Below are 19,328 nucleotides of genomic sequence, written 5' to 3' on the forward strand. Positions count from 1 at the left end.
TGAAAAAATAAACGTAAAATAAAAAGTAAATGGCAGACTGTGCCTAATTGAAATCAAACCCCTAATAAATTTTCCCACTTTGGTGTTTGAGGTGGATATGTGTGTCACTAAGAGCTAAACACAACGGTAGCAAGTCCCCCTGCAAATTCCTCACAAATGGTACTAGCTGCACTACTAGCTGCCAGCAAGCCCAGCCACAAGCAAACAAAAAAAAAAAAAGTATAACGTTATTGTAGCCCTAAGAAGGGCTGTTGGGTTCTTGTAGAATCACTCCTGCCTAACACTATTCTAATAGAACACCCTAACGCTTTCCCTGACCAGCAGCAGCTCTCTCCCTAGCGGCATCCAGACACAGAATGATCCGAGCAGCGCGGGCAGCGGCTAGTCTATCCCAGGGTCACCTGATCTGGCCAGCCAACCACTGCTATCGACGTGTAAGGGTACCACGTCATGCTGGGTGGAGTGCAGAGTCTCCTGGCTTGTGATTGGCTCTGTTTCTGGCCGCCAAAAAGCAAAACGGCGGGAGCTGCCATTTTCTCGAGCGGGCGAAGTATTCGTCCGAGCAACGAGCAGTTTCGAGTACGCTAATGCTCGAACGAGCATCAAGCTCGGACGAGTATGTTCGCTCATCTCTATTCATAACATCACGCTGACCCGTAACACCCATCTCCCAGGGCTGAAGTCTGCAACGATTATCCATACTGGCGTGGCAAACATTTCCCTACCAGTCCTTTCCTTTCCCCCTTTACAAGGAGGCCAATGGGGGCGCACCATCTCCCTCTGTCTCTGAGTGTCTCTGATTGCCTTTATGTGCCTCTGTCTTACTGTCTCAGACTTTCACTGTCTATGAGTGTCTCTGACTGTCTCAGACTTTCAGTGTCTATGAGTGTCTCTGACTGTCTCAGACTTTCAGTGTCTATGAGTGTCTCTGACTGTCTCAGACTTTCACTGTCTTTGAGTGTCTCTGATTGCCTTTATGTGCCTCTGTCTGACGGTCTCAGACTTTCACTGTCTATGAGTGTCTCTGACTGTCTCAGTATTGTAGAGGTTTTTGTATGGGTATGAGTTATGTGTACTCCATATATGTATGTATTTGTGTAACATGTACATTCTTATTCCTGTATGTTTAGCAGGAATATGTGTGTGTTTGCAATCCAAAAATATATGTGTTGTACATGTACAAGGTGTATGATATAATATATGCATATGAGAGTGTAATGGGAATGTATATAGAGTCTATGTGTGTGGTTGTAGTATGTATATGTTTCTTTATTGTCTATATATGTGTATGGGGGGATGCCGGGGGACGATCTGACTGATTCGGATTGAGCGCAGGATTTAACTTTTAAATTGTGTTGCAAGACAATGCACTTACATGCACCAGGAAGAAGAAGGTGAACTCCGCCAAACCTGAGCGGGGAAGTGATACATGATATCGCAGGATATCGGGCGCATAATCTTAGTGAATCGGGGCACAGTGCATTATTGTCGGAAAATTCCCTTTCGGTGAACTCCAGCGGACGGGTAAGTAAATGACCCCCAATGTGGTAAGAGGGGCATGTAACCAGGGTTGAGCCAGATGACCTACAAGCTACTCTTAGCCGGTTGAATAGCTTTCACATGCCGCAAGTGAGTAAAGATGAGAGACACAGATCTATTGTGTTATTTATCTTTTTATTGTTATTATTGTAGTTTTATTGCACTTTAATCTTCCAGTGTTGGGTTGTAGTCTCTGATGCAGAATACACAATGGGTGTGTCTTATCTTGAATTTTCAGACTTATCTGTAGGGAAAACAAATATGAGTAGAAGGGTTAAATAGCCTGCCTCGGGTGATATTATTGGTCACTACAAATATCACAGTTATCACCGCTTAGTCTCCCTGACTGTATACTTATGATAAATCATCTTATTTAGGAGAAGGCGAGGAGATAGTGAGGAAAATTACACTGCATTACCAGCTAGTAGAAAGGTTATATGATGATGCACTGAGACATCTTGATTCACAGCAAAACAAAAAGGAAGGGAAAATCTGAAAATCAGGGTCTGTATATCTCAGACCTTTCATAAAACTTCTAGTGCACCCTGCATGAAAGCAGTATATGAGTAATATACTGCAATACAATTGTATTCAGTATTTTGTATCAGACCACCTAAGTTTCAAAAAACTAATTTTTTTAAAAAGTTTAAAAAAAAAGTCAAAGAAATCTAAAAATATTTAAACATGTTAGGTATCCTCACATAAAATAAAACTTTATTAAAATATAACTATAAACATCTCATATGGTGAAGGCTGTAATAAAAAAAAAGTTAAAATTTGACTGAACTTGAATAAAAATCAAAAAGTCCTTTGTATCTCTGTATTATAAAATTTACATAACAAAAATGGAGGGAATAAGAAAACTGAAAAGTTAAAAGCAGAAAATGATTTTAGTGAGAAAGGATAAAGCAAGAGAGAGATTTCTCGAAACAAAATTTAGAATATCTGAATAAACAACATGCAGAAAGTGAGGGGTCAGGGATGGAAAGTTGTTTTTCCACTGGAGGTCTTCCTTACGACTCCTCGGGGTGTGAGACATTGCCTTAGGCTACATTTACACGTCCGTTGGGGAACATATATATATGTCCGCCGTATATATACGTCGTATATACGTCCCCCATTGGCCATCAAAGGGCGCATGGAGCCGTACGGAGCGGTACGTGTGGCACTGTTTCGTACCAATCGAAAAGATAGGACATGTCCTTTCTTTCCCCTTATTACAGCGCCGTGCACCATGTATCTCTAGGGAGAGGCGTCGGGGCAAACAGCGCTCACCCCCTACTCCTCTCGCGGGCGCCGATGTGTGCCCGCCCTCTGGACGAACATGCAGGACGGAACGTTAGATGAATACCTTGTAAAATTTAACTCAATAAGCACAAATTTCTAAGATATTACAGGATAAATCATTTTTAAGCAAAGTGAGATCCACCTACCAGAACCACAGGGGAGGTTGTAATCTACGGTGGCGCGTTCATCTAGGAGACAAAAAGCATTAACATTAAACTCTATGGGCCACATTTACTAATAGTAAGGCAAACGGCACTATGTGCACTATTGTGCAGAGTGCACCAAATTCATGGAGACTGGAGCACGGTCATCACGAATCTGGCACGCCCTCCGTATGCACAAATTATATGAACCAGTTTTTTTCTGAAAAGAAGAGTGAAATTTTTGTCGGACTTCCGAATACGGACTGCAACGCCCCTTTCTGTGCGAAGAATTGTGTAGCTGCGTGCACCATGTCCAACAGATCCATCTAGTCAACTGAGTTTATTAAAGTGTGTATCCAGAAGGCGGCAGATAACCCCATCCATACGTTATAAGCACTGGCTCAGGAAGTGCTCAGCATTAACAGACTTACGTGTCTCATAGTAGTCATACACTTCTACTGTTGCCGGTTTTAGGTCCTTCACCACAACGTCCTGTTCCACCATGAAGGAGAGGTTAATATGGCTGTGATCAATCTACAGGGAGATAATATTGTCATGTATAAAACTTCTGATCTGGAAGTGTCCATGATTCAGAGATGGAATCATGGACACAGATCCACATGGAAATAAGCTTCAATGAAAGCAAGTTAAAATTGAGTAATATTGAGGAATCCGATGTTCTTAGAAGTAATCATAATGCGAAAGCAACATAGAAGTTATAATAATAACCTGGTCCAGGTACAAAGTCACCAGGTCCGTCTCAATGTCACTTCTCTGTATTAACTTGTCCTTCTCCAACTGTGAAAAAGAAATTGGTGTTAAATTCCAAACTTCAAGAAAAACATTGGGGGAAATATATTAAAGGGAACCTGCCACCACAATTTTCACAAATACAGCTGCGGCAGGTTCCTACACAGCCCTAGTAACTAACTGAACCCCTTTCTTTTAGCTAAAAATGGTTTCACTTACATCCCCATAAAATCAGAGTAAACTTGCTTAGTATCTAGGGATCTATACTGTGAGATGAGGGGGCATGACCTAATGTCATGTGACCAGTGTGATGTCATCACAGGTCCTTTAGCCTCTCAACATTAGAAAACTGTACTGCATTCACATATCAGACCATAAAAAAAACCACAGCATGCCTGCAGGGACTTCTACTCCTCTCCATGCAGGCTGCTGTGATTTCATGTGATATGATATGCTGTGATTTAATCAGATCTATGCTTGGTGTACAGTTTGCTAATGTTAAAAGGCTAAGGGACCTGTGATGATGTCACCCTGATCAAATGACATTACTGCTGCATGCAGAGAAAGCATGGGGAGGAGCTGCTGGATTCAGCAGAGGAGGCCACGCCCACCTTGACTCACTATAGACATCCATGGATACCAGGTAAAATGATAAAGTTGAATATATGGGGGAACACTTTTTAGTTAAAAGAAGGGTGTCAGTTAATTACTAGGGATCTATGGGAACCTGCCACTAACTGTATTTGTGAAAAATGTGATGACAGGTTCCCTTTAAGACTGATGTTTGGTACATCACAGCACAACAAAATAACTATTGTCCATTTTCTAAATTGTTGCTTTCTACCACTTACTTTCCTTACTGTGCTCTTCACTGGAATAAAACCAGACAACATCTTGGCTACAATAACGGCCATGTTGGATTTCTCTCGTTTACCGGTATATCTGAAAAAAATACACATATTGCTTCAATTTCAAATATACTCTTCAAATGGACAACATTTACTTGTCTGCTAAGGATTCTGTGCTATTGTGTGTGATATTAGTGGTGTGGTCTTTCCTGCTGAGGAGGAGATCCAGACCCAGTTACCAAGTCTGAAGACAGAGAGGAAATGGGTAATACTAGCCTCTGCATTATTAGACATGATGGTTCATATAACAAAGGAGACGGATCAGTACTGGTGCTCTTCGGGCAAGTAGAATGGGGGCACAAAAAGAAGTGGGGCGGCACGGGGGCTAAGTGGTTAGCATTACAGCCTTGCATTGCTGGGGATATTGGTTCAAATCCCAGTGTCAACATCTGCAAAGAGTTTGTATTTTCTCTGTGGGGCACATTTACTTACCTGGTCCGTTCGCGATCCAGCGGCGCATTCTCTGCGCTGGATTCGGGTCCGGCCGGGATTCATCAATGCAGTTCCTCCGCCGTCCACCAGGTGGCGCTGCTGCGCTGAAGTCCGCTGGAATGCCTCGAAATACACCGGCCTACCCAGGATGAAGGTGAGTGAAATTTTCGCGACACAATTTTTTTTTTAAATGCGGCGGTTTTTCCGAATACGTCGGGTTTTCGTTCGGCCACGCCCCCCGATTTCCGTCGCGCGCATGCCGGCGCCGATGCGCCAAATTCCGATCGCGTGCGCCAAAAACCCGGGGCAATTCAGGTACAATCGGCGCAAAACGGAAATATTCGGGTAACACGTTGGGAAAACGCGAATCGGTCCCTTAGTAAATGACCCCCTATGTGTTTCCTCCAGGTCCTCCAGTTTCCTCCCACACTCCAAAAACATACTGGTAGGTTGATTAGATTGTGAGCCCCATTGGGGACAGGGACCGATTTGGCAAGAGCTGTGTGCTACATAGATAAAGGAATTACTATTATTATTATTATTACTATTATTATTAAGTGCCCTTTAAGACAAAAAGAGACCCCACAGAAAGCAATGAGAAAAATGAAGAATTAGAACAAGAGTTGCTTTCTGAAGAAATGAGCAGTCCCAAACTATCCGTGCAGGTTCGGTTGTGTCGAACGGTCAATCAGGCAAATTAATACCCCAGCTATTAGCCATGGCTGTGATTGGCCAAGGGGTCACCCCCAGACAATCATAGCCATGGCTACTTGCTAGGGGCATTAATTTGCCTGATTAGGTGTTCGACAGCCAATCCAGCAATATGTCCGGGTCGCGTGGGTCGCTTCCAAACCGATCATCCCTATTCATGACATAAGTTGCTGATGTATCTATGAAAATGTGTGGAGAAGAGATCCCAATCAAATAGAAAAAGAAAAAGAGAAGAAGTAATTTCGAAGAAAACCACCACAGCTATCCCCTTATAAAATCATATGCTTCGGAGAAAGGGTTGGAGAAAAGTAGGTGAAACAGTCAAGAATTTTACCTCCTCCTAGAAGAATCCAGAGGTTTGAGGTTTGTATCATTTGTGCAACCTATTTACTATCCATGGTCTTGTACCGGGTCAGTTATACCAAATATTCTGCATTACTAGTTTCAGAAATTATCATATGTTTGGTATGAAAGATACAAGAGTAATTCAACAGAAAACTCACGCAGCGGTGATGAGAATCTCAAATTTGGCCACAGAATCCTCCACACATTCTTTTCTCGAAGACGATTTTACACTCAATGAGAAAGGGGCCTCATCTTTTGGGGGAGGAACATTATACTTCAGAACGGCCTGTGAGATAGAGAAGTGATTTCCCATAAAAAAATGAGTAGGTCTATGGTACAATATGTCATATAAAGCACATCGGTGAGACTTTTTGGATTCAGTATTCTGAAAAGCAGGGGGTGAAAATTGTGACTCAAATCCTAATGTATGAAGTTCCCTGAGCTTCATATATTAGATTTTCAGTAGATAGTTCACACTTCCACTTAATTTCATACACTACTCAAGGATTTTTTTTTTTTCCGTCATGTCAAGCTCATGAGGAACTCATATGGTCTACAAAATATAAGGCACATCCAGGGTGGTTCATGTCTCTGCACATTACACTCTTAGGCTGCATTTACATGAACGTATGGCCATATGTGCATACATGAGCCGCGAGGGAGAGAAGAAGGGGTGACCCCTCCTATCTCCATTGAAAACAGTGCCGCTCAGCTATAAATACAACCATCTATTTGCAGCTACGAAACGGTAAAGTTCTCACCAATTCCATCCTGCTATTGTTATCGATTGGGGACGTCATATGTCCCACTCACGTGTGAATTCGGCCTTATACAAATGTTCCATCAATTGAGTTTGGCATTTTCTTGCACATCAAACAAGTCTCAAGTTCTGCAACAAGTGTGGAGAACAAGCCAAATTTTTAAAAGTTATTATGGATTAAAGTCGGGAAGTAAGAGTTCTCCTTACAGAGACTGCCAATTATGGCCACCATGTTGGCATGTGGAGTCTTATAGCCATGGATGCTCCACTGGGAGGGTCCTGGGAAAAAAGCATCCATGGCTATAAGACTCCACACGCCAACATGGTGGCCATAATTGGCAGTCTCTGTAAGGAGAACTCTTACTTCCAGACACTAGTCACAAGCCTCTCACTCCAAAAGACAAACCAGTTCCCTACACTGTGCTGAAGAGACTCAACCAGGTGGAAACATCATACAGTGCTGTCTACAGTTGGGAGTCTGTTCCTCCTGGAATAGATATACTGGTTTCATTTTAATCCTGTATCATGTCATAAGGCTTCTTGTAGGTCATGCTTGATGTCAAGGGAGCTGCCTTACAAGGGAGCTAAAAGAGGTGTGGTTTTCCTTATCCCATCCTGGAAAACTTTGCATATTTTAGATTAATACAGAAAGCACCAATAATTGCCCAGCCCAATGAAGCTTATCAGGGCACAGATTGGGACCTATCGTGGGTATGAGTCATGTATAGAGATGAGCGAACATACTCGTCCGAGCTTGATGCTCGTTCGAGCATTAGCGTACTCGAAACTGCTCGTTGCTCGGACGAATACTTCGCCCGCTCGAGAAAATGGCAGCTCCCGCCGTTTTGCTTTTTGGCGGCCAGAAACAGAGCCAATCACAAGCCAGGAGACTCTGCACTCCACCCAGCATGACGTGGTACCCTTACACATCGATAGCAGTGGTTGGCTGGCCAGATCAGGTGACCCTGGGATAGACTAGCCGCTGCCCGCGCTGCTCGGATCATTCTGTGTCTGGATGCCGCTAGGGAGAGAGCTGCTGCTGGTCAGGGAAAGCGTTAGGCTGTTCTATTAGAATAGTGTTATACTTTTTTTTTTTTTTTGTTTGCTTGTGGCTGGGCTTGCTGGCACTAGTAGTGCAGCTAGTACCATATTGTGAGGAATTTGCAGGGGGACTTGCTACCGTTGTGTTTAGCTCTTAGTGATACACATATCCACCTCAAACACCAAAGTGGGAAAATTTATTAGGGGTTTGATTTCAATTAGGCACAGTCTGCCGGTTTCTTTTTATTTTACGTTTATTTTTTAATAACTCAGTGTCATCTCATCTGGCATAGTAGTGTGCTTTCATACTTGGCTAGAAAATAGCCAAAGGAGAATCCAAACGGCTTACTTACGCCTATAATAGCGTTATATATATTTTATTTCTGGTTGATCTGCTGGTGGCTGTCCTTGCTGCAGTGCATATACTAGCCAATTGTGAGGAATTTGGAGTGAGACTTGCGACCGCTGTGTTTAGCGCTTAGTGACGCACATATCCATCGCAAAGACCGAAGTGGGATAAATTTATAAGGGGTTGGATTTCAATTAGGCACAGTCTGCCATTTCCTTTTTATTTTTTCATAACTCAGCGTCATCTCATCTGGCATAGCAGTGTGCTTTCATAGTTGGCTAGAAAATAGCCATAGCAATAGGATAGCATCGTTTGGTTTTAAAAACTAAAAAACACAAAAAAAAAGTAAAAAAAAAATTAAAGTTATAACTTTCATTTTCAAAATGTTTAACCCGAGGGCTAGGGGTAGAGGACGAGGGCGGGGACGTGGGCGTCCAACTACTGCAGGGGTCAGAGGCCGTGGTCCTGGGCGGGGTGAGACACCACCTGCTGATGAGGGAGCAGGGGAACGCCGCAGAGCTACACTCCCTAGGTTAATGTCTGAAGTTACTGGGACTCGTGGTAGAGCACTGTTGAGGCCAGAACAGTGCGAACAGGTGATGTCGTGGATTGCCGACAATGCTTCGAGCAATTTGTCCACCTGTCAATCTTCCACGCAGTCCACCCATGTCACCGAAATCGGCACTCCTCCAGCTCCTGCACCTCAGCCTCCTCCCCCCCAGTCTGCCCCCTCCCAGGAAAATTTGGCATTTGAACCGGCATACTCTGAGGAACTGTTTTCTGGACCCTTCCCACAGTCACAAACCACTTGTCCGGTTGCTGCTGAGCAATTTTCCGATGCCCAGGTTTTCCACCAGTCGCAGTCTGTGGGTGATGATGACCTTCTTGACGTAGTGACAGAAGTGTGTAAAGAGGTGTCCGACGATGAGGAGACGCGGTTGTCAGACAGTGGTGAAGTTGTTGTCAGGGCAGGAAGTCTGAGGGGGGAGCAGACTGAGGGATCGGAGGATGATGAGGTGACAGACCCAAGCTGGGTTGAGAGGCCGGGTGAACACAGTGCTTCTGAGACGGAGGAGAGTCCTATAGCAGAACAGGTTGGAAGAGGCAGTGGTGGGGCCAGACGGAGAGGCAGGGCCAGAGCAGGTGCATCAGCGCCAAATGTGTCACGTAGTGAAGCTCCCGTGGCGAGGGCTCCCGCGGCGAGGGCTAGATTTTCAGAAGTCTGGAGGTTCTTTAAGGAAACACCGAATGACCGACGGACTGTGGTGTGCAACCTTTGCCAAACCAGGATCAGCAGGGGTTCCACCACTACTAGCTTAACTACCACCAGTATGCTCAGGCATATGAATGCTAAACACCCGAATCAGTGGCACCAAGCCCGTTCACCTCCGGCCGTGCACACCACTGCTCCTTCCCCTGTGTCAGCTGATAGTCAGCCCCCTGCCCAGGACCCTGCCACAAAAACCCCATCGTCGCCTCCACGATCCTCCACAGCATCCACCAGCGTTCAGCTCTCCATACCCCAGACGCTGGAGCGGAAACGCAAATATAGTGCAACCCACCCGCACGCCCAAGCCCTTAATGTCCACATCTCCAGATTGCTTAGCCTGGAGATGCTGCCCTATAGGCTAGTAGAGACCGAGGCCTTTCGCAACCTCATGGCGGCGGCCGCCCCTCGGTATTCGGTCCCCAGCCGCCACTACTTTTCCCGATGTGCCGTCCCAGCCCTGCACCAGCACGTGTCAGACAACATCATCCATGCCCTGACCAACGCCGTTTCTGACAAGGTCCACCTGACCATGGACACGTGGACGAGTGCTGCCGGGCAGGGCCACTATATATCGCTGACGGCACATTGGGTTAACTTGGTGGAGGCTGGGACCGAGTCTGACCCTGGGGCTGGTCATATACTGCCGACGCCGAGGATTGCGGGGCCTACCTCGGTCCAGGTCTCAAAGGCCTACTATGCCTCCTCCTCCTCCCACCCCTCCTCCACCTCCTCCTCCGAACTACCATCCGTGGGCATGGCGCCATCAGTCGCTAGCTCTAGGCACAGCAGCAGTGCCGTCGCTAAGCGACAGCAGGCGGTGCTCAAACTGCTGAGCCTAGGCGATAAAAGGCACACCGCCCAAGAACTATTACAGGGCATCACGGCGCAGACTGATCTGTGGCTGGCACCGCTGAACCTGAAGCCAGGCATGGTTGTGTGTGACAACGGCCGTAACCTGGTGGCGGCTCTGCAACTCGGCAGACTGACACATGTGCCATGCCTGGCCCATGTGTTAAATCTGATAGTTCAGCGTTTTCTCAAGACATACCCCAATTTGTCAGATTTGCTCACGAAGGTGCGCCGCATCTGTGCGCATTTCAGGAAGTCCAGCACAGATGCTGCCACTCTCAGGGCAGCGCAGCGCCGCCTCCAACTGCCCGCTCACCGACTGTTGTGCGACGTGCCCACGAGGTGGAATTCAACACTGACCATGTTATCCAGAGTTTACCAGCAGCGCAGAGCGATTGTAGACTGCCAGATGTCAACTTCCACCAGAACTGGTAGTCAGGTCAGTCAGCTTCCTCAAGTCTACAATGAGGAGTGGACGTGGATGTCTGATATCTGTCAGGTGCTGAGTAACTTTGAGGAGTCAACACAGATGGTCAGTGGTGATGCCGCCATCATCAGCCTCACCATCCCGCTGCTTGGCCTGTTGAAAAACTCTCTGGTCAGCATGAAGTCGGAAGCTTTGCGCTCGTCACAAGAGACGGGGGAAGAAGATTCCCTTGTTGATAGCCAAAGCACCCTTAGGTCTGTTTCTCAGCACATATTGGAGGAGGTGGAGGAGGATGAGGAGGAAGAGGAGGAGAATGTTGGCGAGACAGAAGAGGGGACCATTGTTCAGTCCTTCACTGTTCAGCGTGTATGGGCAGAAGAAGAGGAGTTGGAGGAGTTGGAGGAGGAGGAAATGGACAGTCAGGCCAGTGAGGGGAGTGAATTCTTGCGCGTTGGGACTCTGGCGCATATGGCAGATTTCATGCTAGGCTGCCTATCCCGTGACCCTCGCGTTCAAAGAATTTATTCCAGCACCGATTACTGGGTATTCACTCTCCTGGACCCACGGTACAAGCAAAATCTTTCCACTCTCATCCCTGGAGAGGAAAGGAGTGTGAGAATGCATGAATACCAGCAGGCCCTGGTGCACAAGCTGAAACACTATTTCCCTTCTGACAGCGCTAGCGGCAGAGTGCGTAGTTCTGCGGGACAAGTAGCGAGGGAGAGTAGGCGAGCAGGCAGCTTGTCCAGCACTGGCAAGGGTACGCTTTACAAGGCTTTTGCCAGCTTTATGTCACCCCAGCAAGACACTGTCACCTGTCCCCAGTCTCGGCAGAGTAGGGCTGATCTTTACAGAAAGATGGTGAGGGAGTACGTAGCTGACCATACCATCGTCCTAAATGATCACACAGCTCCCTACAACTACTGGGTTTCAAAGCTGGACATGTGGCACGAACTGGCGCTGTACGCCTTGGAGGTTCTTGCCTGCCCTGCCGCTAGCGTCTTGTCCCAGCGGGTTTTCAGTGCAGCTGGTGGCATCATCACCGATAAGCGTACACGCCTGTCGACTGACAGCGCTGACAGGCTGACGCTTATTAAGATGAATAAAGCCTGCATTTCTCATAATTTCCAATCTCCACCAGGTGAAGGAAGCTCAACCTGAATAATTTATGCACTCCTCCTCCTCCTCATTTTCCTCCTTCTCCTCCTCTTTGTACACTAAAGCAGAGGAAACTGGCTATTTTTTTCCAGGGCCAACAGGCTCTAGCTATAGTACTCTATGTATTTAATTTTTCTGGAGGGCCACCTACCCGGTCCTCTGTTTTAAACAATTTTTGGGAGTGCCACATACAGGCACTCAATCTATTCAATTTTTCTGGAGGGCCACCTACCTGCTCCTCTGGTTTGAAAACTTTTTTGGACTGCCACATACAGGCACTATCCAAATTAAATTGTCTCCATAGCAGCCTCCACACGTTGTCTCCATTGCTACCTCCAAAAGTCGTCCATATAGCTGCCTCCATACATCGTCCCCTTATCAAACGAGGTGTGTCAGGCACAAATTTGGGTTGTTTTCATGGATTCCACATCAAAGTTGTTAACTTTGTCGCCACCCTGCTGTGTTATCCACAAAATATACTGGCAAACTTTTACCATTTAGGGATATTATTTCAGCGCTTCTTGCGCATCTGTTTACATTCCCCTCACCCGCCATATCCCAAACTTATAAGAACGCTACTACACTTAACTTGGTGCAGGCTGGGACCGAGTCTGACCCTGGGGCTGGTCATATACTGCCGACGCCGAGGATTGCGGGGCCTACCTCGGTCCAGGACTCAAAGGCCTACTATACCTCCTCCTCCTCCCACCCCTCCTCCACCTCCTCCTCCTCCGAATTACCATCCGTGGCCATGGCGCCATCAGTCGGTAGCTCTAGGCACAGCAGCAGTGCCGTCGCTAAGCGACAGCAGGCGGTGCTCAAACTGCTGAGCCTAGGCGATAAAAGGCACACCGCCCAAGAGCTATTACAGGGCATTCCACATCAAACTTGTTAACTTTGTCGCCACCCTGCTGTGTAATCCCCAAAATATACTGGCAAACTTTTATCATTTACCGATATTATTTCAGCGCTTCTTGCTCACCTCCTTTGGTTCCTCTCTGCCACCCATTGGTTTGAAGCCTGAGTCCATTTAGGGTATGTCGCCATGACACTCTCTAGCCTGCTGCCGCTGCCTCTGCATGCCGTCCCCTATAGTGTCAGGGTCAATTATTGGATGTTTTAGATGCTATCTAGCTTCATTCTGTCACTCTGTCATGGCCATGCTGTTGCCCATAATTTTGGCATAATGGTGCGATTAAGCAGCCTCAGAGGCATCCATGCATGCTGCCCCTGCTGTTTCCTGTCCATTTCCGTGGTGTTTCCATCCTTTTCTGAGGTTCCCAGGTGTTTGGCCAAGCTTCCCTGTGCAGAGCCTTGGTCCCCTTGAAAAATGTTTGAGTCTCCCATTGACTTCAATGGGGCTCGTTATTCGAGACGAGCACTCGGGCATCGGGAAAAGTTCGTCTCGAATAACGAGTACCCGAGCATTTTAGTGCTCGCTCATCTCTAGTCATGTATAATGGGGTCTCAACACGCTAGTCAAGGGTCGAATAGGGACCTCCAATTTTCCTCGAGTATTAGGGCATAATAGAGATCGCTATCTACATCTCCCTCCATTTAGCCCTGCCGTACCTCTCCTACCTGATGTCATCTTGTCTCATGGTAAGGTGCACGGATAACCAAAACTACCTATCGTGAGGTGCCTATTGGTTCTTGTTTTTGTCAGCTTTTTTAATTGAGGAAATAAAATGTTAGGTTTTATACTTATGGTTAAACTTTGCCGACTTGGTCATTTTAAATTAACACAAATATAGATGATAGAAATCTAATGTTTTTGTGTGCCTAAAGTTTGCTCATTTGGCAATCTTTAAGAAGTAGATACCAAGCCATTGATCTCTCAAATATTGTCCATTAATCAATAATCCCGGGTTTGGATCCTCCAGAATGAGAAGTGCAGACTCTTAAATTATGAAGTACATCAGATAAGTTAATAGCCTGATAAATAGTGATGGTCAGACAGATTTCTTCTAATGGTTTCGTTTCAACCAAGATGAATGAATATGTTTCTGCTCACCTGAAAGAAGACACAACCAGCGCCTGTTGCTGTCACAGTGTAGTCTTCTGGGATTTTGGATAGTGATGCTCTCTGGAGTAGGAGACGGTTATTCTTGTCCACATGGAACTGCTCATGGAATCCTGATGTAGAAGTGACTACTACAGTCACATCTCCTTTGTCAGAAAATGTCAGCTCTGCATACCTGGCCAAAGCCTGGAGAGCCACCACTGTGTCCTGCAAAAGGCAAAACTTGTAAAGTAACTTTAAGTAATATAGACGTATAAATGTGAAGCTAACATTCATTAACATTTCTAAAATATCATATAGAATTGTCAGAGGTCGTAGCCATGGGGGATGGGGGACCTCCTGAAGTCAGTACATCACATGTTTATGTGTAGAAGGCATCACCTTCGTCAGTTCCTTTGGGAATTTAAACAGTGGCCCAGATTTACTAAAGCCCCTGTGGCAGTTTTATGTCAGACTTTGCACATTCTTTCATGTGTAAAGTGCTTGCACGTGTATTCAAAAAGTGTCCAAGACACAATTCTGGCGCACGCAACACTTCTTATTGCACTGCACTATGCTTCCGAAGTTCAGTTGGACCAACCAACCAGAAGGATATTACTTACCATGTAGGAACATATCATGTGGCTGAAGCCCAAGACCAAGATCTTTTCCCAATTAAGGAGATACATTGATGAGGTTAGGGGTGAGGTATTTTTGTAAGCCTCAAACATTATGGGTTTCCCCATTAGATAGCTGTACAACCCTGTTGCCAACAGATCATGAGGCTTGGCGATGACACAGAAGATAAGTCATGGCCAGTACCAGGCGTCTGGAAATTGCCTTTTAATTATTCTACCAATTGAAGTGCAACAACGCTGCCGATGCATAGAGCAGGTAGTTGTTGCGAATGGCGCCCTCTAAATGTCTGCAGCTATTAGGAGGACTGGCCATCTCTCTTGGAGATCTCCAAAAGTGGAGAACTTAGTAATTTCAGTTGAAAACAATGTCCGGTAAATAAGCGTTAACATGTGAAATGTTAATAACCAATTATATCCTTTGTATTACTGTAAAGGAAGCTGAAAGCTGGCTGGAGGATGCTGCCCCTTGACCAGGGGAGTATAAAAAAACCCTGGTGGGCGGGAGCACATGGTCTAAGACGTCATGGTCTTGGATGTTAGTCAGCAAAGTGAGAAGCAAGTCCAGTATCCAGCTTCTGCGGTGCTGCCATCCAGACACACTAACAGGAAGAAGAGGTACTTTGGGCAAGTCAGGAGATTAAGCCCCAGAGCAAAGGTTCACTGTCCGGACTCGGCTCCATCTACTGGGCTGTGAGCAGCCCTTCCAGCAGGCCAGCTATCTCCTACCAGATTTCCAGCCTGCTGCACCTGCTGTTGCTGGGGTTACCCCAGAGAGAAATCTCTTGCATCAGACTCTTCCTTTACTTTTTTGTACACACCATTGCTGGAGACCTGCCTGCCAGCCACTCTGGTATTCTGGGCCCCGGCTGTCTAAAACCACCGAAGAAAGGCAAGGCCCCAGTGGGGGGTGTTGCAGAAGTAAACATGGATTTAAAACCTATCCCAGGGTAAATGTTTATGTGGAATGTGTTAAAATACGGTAGAGGTTGGCAGTGCAGGTATTTGCCTGAAATATATTTTGTGTCTATTGGGCTTTGTTCTTTAATAAGCTACGCAGAAATTGAGGGCAGTTACAGCTGTTTATAAGCCCTAGTACCAGTAAGTATTGTTTAGAATCGATGTGTTACCTGAGTAGAAGAGAATCCGCCATTTGGATTTTGCTGCTTGCTCAACCAGTTAACAATGAGTGAAGCTTTGCCTATATCTGGGATTGGACCAGACAGAAGAGCCAGGAGCCAATAGGAGTTCAACTCCACCTCTGCTGATGGAGCTCGGTACCAGTAAGAGTCGGCAGGAGGTGGAGGAGCAGCCCTCTCCAAGTGCAGCTGTCCATCTGTAGGGGAGGTAAATAATTTGAGGAATTCTAATGCAAATCATATACCGAAAATTTTATGAATTGTACACAGCGTGATTATTCCCAAAGATCTGGGTGAGGGTTTTTTAAAAAAAATAAATCTATAATAAGCAACATTTAAAATTTCCCTTTGATATTTTCTTAAATAATTTCATACCCTTCAGATTTTGAATTGAAAACCTGACAGCTCCATGGAAATGATCGGCATCACCGATTCACCGGTACTACAAATTTAAATCCCAAGACTTATATACATAAGTCATGTAGCTTCATATATACCATATATTACTATATTAAGTTATTGACTTAATCAATAATCTTCTCTTTTACAGTCAAGTAAAAATCATCCATGATGCCAAAAATTGTCTCACCTCCTTTTACTGCTTTTGCATCTAATTTTTCCAACATATTTTGCCTGAGTTCAGTGTCTCCAGACAATGTCAAGGCGTAAGCCAGCAGAGCCTGGGTGTATACGTTACTGACATCCTCAGAGACCTTCTTCAGATAGGACAGAGCATTACTCATGAATGGTTCCTAAAATGAAAAAGAGGAAAAAATTGGGGGTATAATTACAATAAAACCTAGTCATTGTTGATGAGTGGACCGTATAAAAATTATGTTTGGCTTCAGGTCTCAGAACTGGACCCAAAAATCTGTAAGTAGATATCCATGATCACTAACACCTTGTCTCTTTAAATGCTTCCAGCAAAATGCCAGAGGTATTTAAATAAATGTTTGGCACCATTTTGGGGAGCACAAGACATCATAAGGGAGTGACGACCATCCCCAAAATAACAGCGCTCTGCTCCTCATTCATTTAGAAACCCCCGTTGGCTCTGTTGGGAGCATTTTAAAAAATAGAACCCATGATCAGTGCCAGCATGGGTGTTATTTTTGGGATTTTTGAGCCGAACCCAGAATCAAAACAACTAAAACTTGTGGGATTGTGCTCAGCTACCATTTAAATCTACCATCTAAATCCATCATGATAAACATTTACTCATAGATCCAGGCTATGAATGCATCAAATGGTCTCAAAAGTGTTACAATACTCATCTGGTTGGAAATTTTCAATGCAAAAGTTAATATCTTACGTGCGGCGATATCCCGGACTCCAGAAGGCAAATAGTTATATAAACAGAGAGAGAAATGTCATCATCCACTCCTCCCTAAAAAATGAAAAGTGACCAGTTTAATATTTTGGCTTTAAAGTTATATATCATGTTATATTAATTATTTAATACCGGTACTAGTTGAACAAATATCCAAACAATCTTTTTTATCCATTTTATTTTACCAAAATATTTGTGTTATTTGGTTATACTACAATAGTAGTCATCTTACCAACAGATGCAGGAATTCTATTACAGATAGTGTAACTGTCCCTACCAACTTGCTGATCCTACCCTAGATGGTAGATGCCAACTGGGTGATGTTCTATTCCTTCACCACAGTGCAACATAAAGTAAAAAAACTGGACAAAATACAAGAGGAAAGTTATACTAATGTGAGCGAAAACAAATAAGACTTAGCAGAACAGAAAATCAAGGCAATACTGCAAGAGAAGACTAATAGTAACCACTGTAAAGTTGGAAAATAATCCTATTATGGATGTCAGAGTCTAGATACAGAGAGAAATTGGGCTGACCCTTTGTCATTTAGACCAAATAGAAAACAGACAAGCAAGTGAAGTATGTGAATGGAGACATCTAGCTTAATCGTCTGCAGACTAGAACTAAGTCAGCAGATGGCAGACAGGTAGAATCCAATTAAGAAAGTCAGGAATGAAATATGGCAGCATCCGGACTAGTACAAAACAGAAAGTGAACCAAGTACCTTATGAACAGAGAATGGGACTGAAACCCAAATGTTACGAAAACTTTATTTTACCTAATATGGATCATATGGGAGGGTGTTTATTTCCTGTATTTAGGGTGAGCACAGACAATATTTATGGGATTTGGTCTATGTAAATATTTTTATACAGTCAGATTATATACACACACACTCTGGGTCTAAATTTGCATTGGTATAATTATTGGGGATGGCTACAGAATCAAGGTCTCAAAAGCAGGAGCAGGAGCCATCTTTGTATAAATCTTGGCCAAACGTAGGAGGAAAAGAATGCAAACAACACCAAGATATGGTCACTTAAGTCCCAAATAGTCCATCAGCTTCCATGAAATATTTGTTTAGGAAAATACTTATGCCCAGCAAACAGTTTTTGCACAGCCAATGTCTGGTTGACCACTAGGTGCCTCTTTTCTCCTTGCCAAATGATGTATCCATGCACAAGTCTTGATAAGGAAAAGGTTGCACCAAGTTGTCAATATCCGGACAGAATGAAGGTGTCTCCTATATGTGTTTCTGCAGTACCTTCATGGCATTATTGAACAACTTCCCGACGCTTCGGAAAGATCCATTGTTTTCCTGATTGTTCTTCAGCCATGAGAAAGAGTGATTGAGGCGAGTTTCATCTATGAAGATGTAAGGTCTGGCTTTGTTGAAAGCCTTCACTACAAATCCAGTCAACCTGCAGAAAAATATTCAAATAATAATTATATTTAGCTAGCTCCAATAACAACCTTTCAATTCCCTAGATTGGTAAAGAGACCTTGGAATCTAGAGGGAGAAACAAAAAGTTTCCCTCACCCAATTGGTCCCACCAGATCTCAGATTGGAGATTAGTTTCATGGGTCTATCATGGGTGTATGTAAACTTTGTTCTTATAAATAGTGTAAACCAATAAAAATCAATTAGGATACACATGTTCCAGATATTCTAATGCAGTGATGGCGAACCTTTTGGAGATGGAGTGCCCAAGCTACAACCAAAACCCACTTATATGTTGCAAAGTGCCATCATGATAATTTAAGCAGTAACTTATTGATCCCTGCTGTATCACAGGTTTTAATCGTATTAGCGTGCTGGGGACGCCAATACAAGAGAAAGAAGATGGGGATATTTGGATCCCTCCAGGGTTCTCTGAAGAAGAAGGATCAGGGGACCCAGAACAGGATGTCCAATGACAATCTATCTCTATCCACACCTTATTGATCCTCCTGTAGTCCTGGCAACCAAAGCACGCTGAGCTTGGCATGTCCTGTATTGGATCACAGGAAAAAGCCTTCAGTCCTATCTTGCAAACTCTTTGTTGGGGTAAAGGCCTGGGTGCCCACAGAAAGGACTCCGAGTGCCACCTCTGGCACCCGTGCCATAGGTTCGCCATTAGAGATGAGCGAGCCCTAAAATGCTCGGGTACTCGTTATTCGAGACGAACTTTTCCCGATGCTCGAGTGCTCGACTCGAATAACTAACCCCATTGAAGTCAATGGGAGACTCGAGCAATTTTCAAGGGGACCAAG

At 44.8% G+C, this 19,328-nt stretch overlaps 1 protein-coding gene across 1 annotated transcript in view; it reads right to left on the reverse strand.

Annotated features, from left to right (window-relative positions):
* Positions 1–1,655: 1,655 nt before the first annotated feature.
* Positions 1,656–19,328, reverse strand: part of LOC140106595 (alpha-2-macroglobulin-like) — a 75,742-nt gene continuing 58,069 nt past the window's right edge. Inside the window, exons 26-36 of the mRNA XM_072131111.1 lie at positions 18,340–18,496; positions 17,058–17,132; positions 16,335–16,497; positions 15,737–15,942; positions 13,984–14,199; positions 6,274–6,401; positions 4,571–4,661; positions 3,699–3,767; positions 3,401–3,503; positions 2,973–3,014; positions 1,656–1,783 (exon numbers count right to left, since the gene is read on the reverse strand). Coding sequence (XP_071987212.1) covers positions 1,761–1,783; positions 2,973–3,014; positions 3,401–3,503; positions 3,699–3,767; positions 4,571–4,661; positions 6,274–6,401; positions 13,984–14,199; positions 15,737–15,942; positions 16,335–16,497; positions 17,058–17,132; positions 18,340–18,496 — 1,273 coding nt within the window. The 3' untranslated portion in view covers positions 1,656–1,760. The remainder of the gene's footprint in view (positions 1,784–2,972; positions 3,015–3,400; positions 3,504–3,698; positions 3,768–4,570; positions 4,662–6,273; positions 6,402–13,983; positions 14,200–15,736; positions 15,943–16,334; positions 16,498–17,057; positions 17,133–18,339; positions 18,497–19,328) is intronic.

Source organism: Engystomops pustulosus, chromosome 11 (genome assembly GCF_040894005.1).
Source record: "Engystomops pustulosus chromosome 11, aEngPut4.maternal, whole genome shotgun sequence".
Taxonomy (NCBI): Eukaryota; Metazoa; Chordata; class Amphibia; order Anura; family Leptodactylidae; genus Engystomops; species Engystomops pustulosus.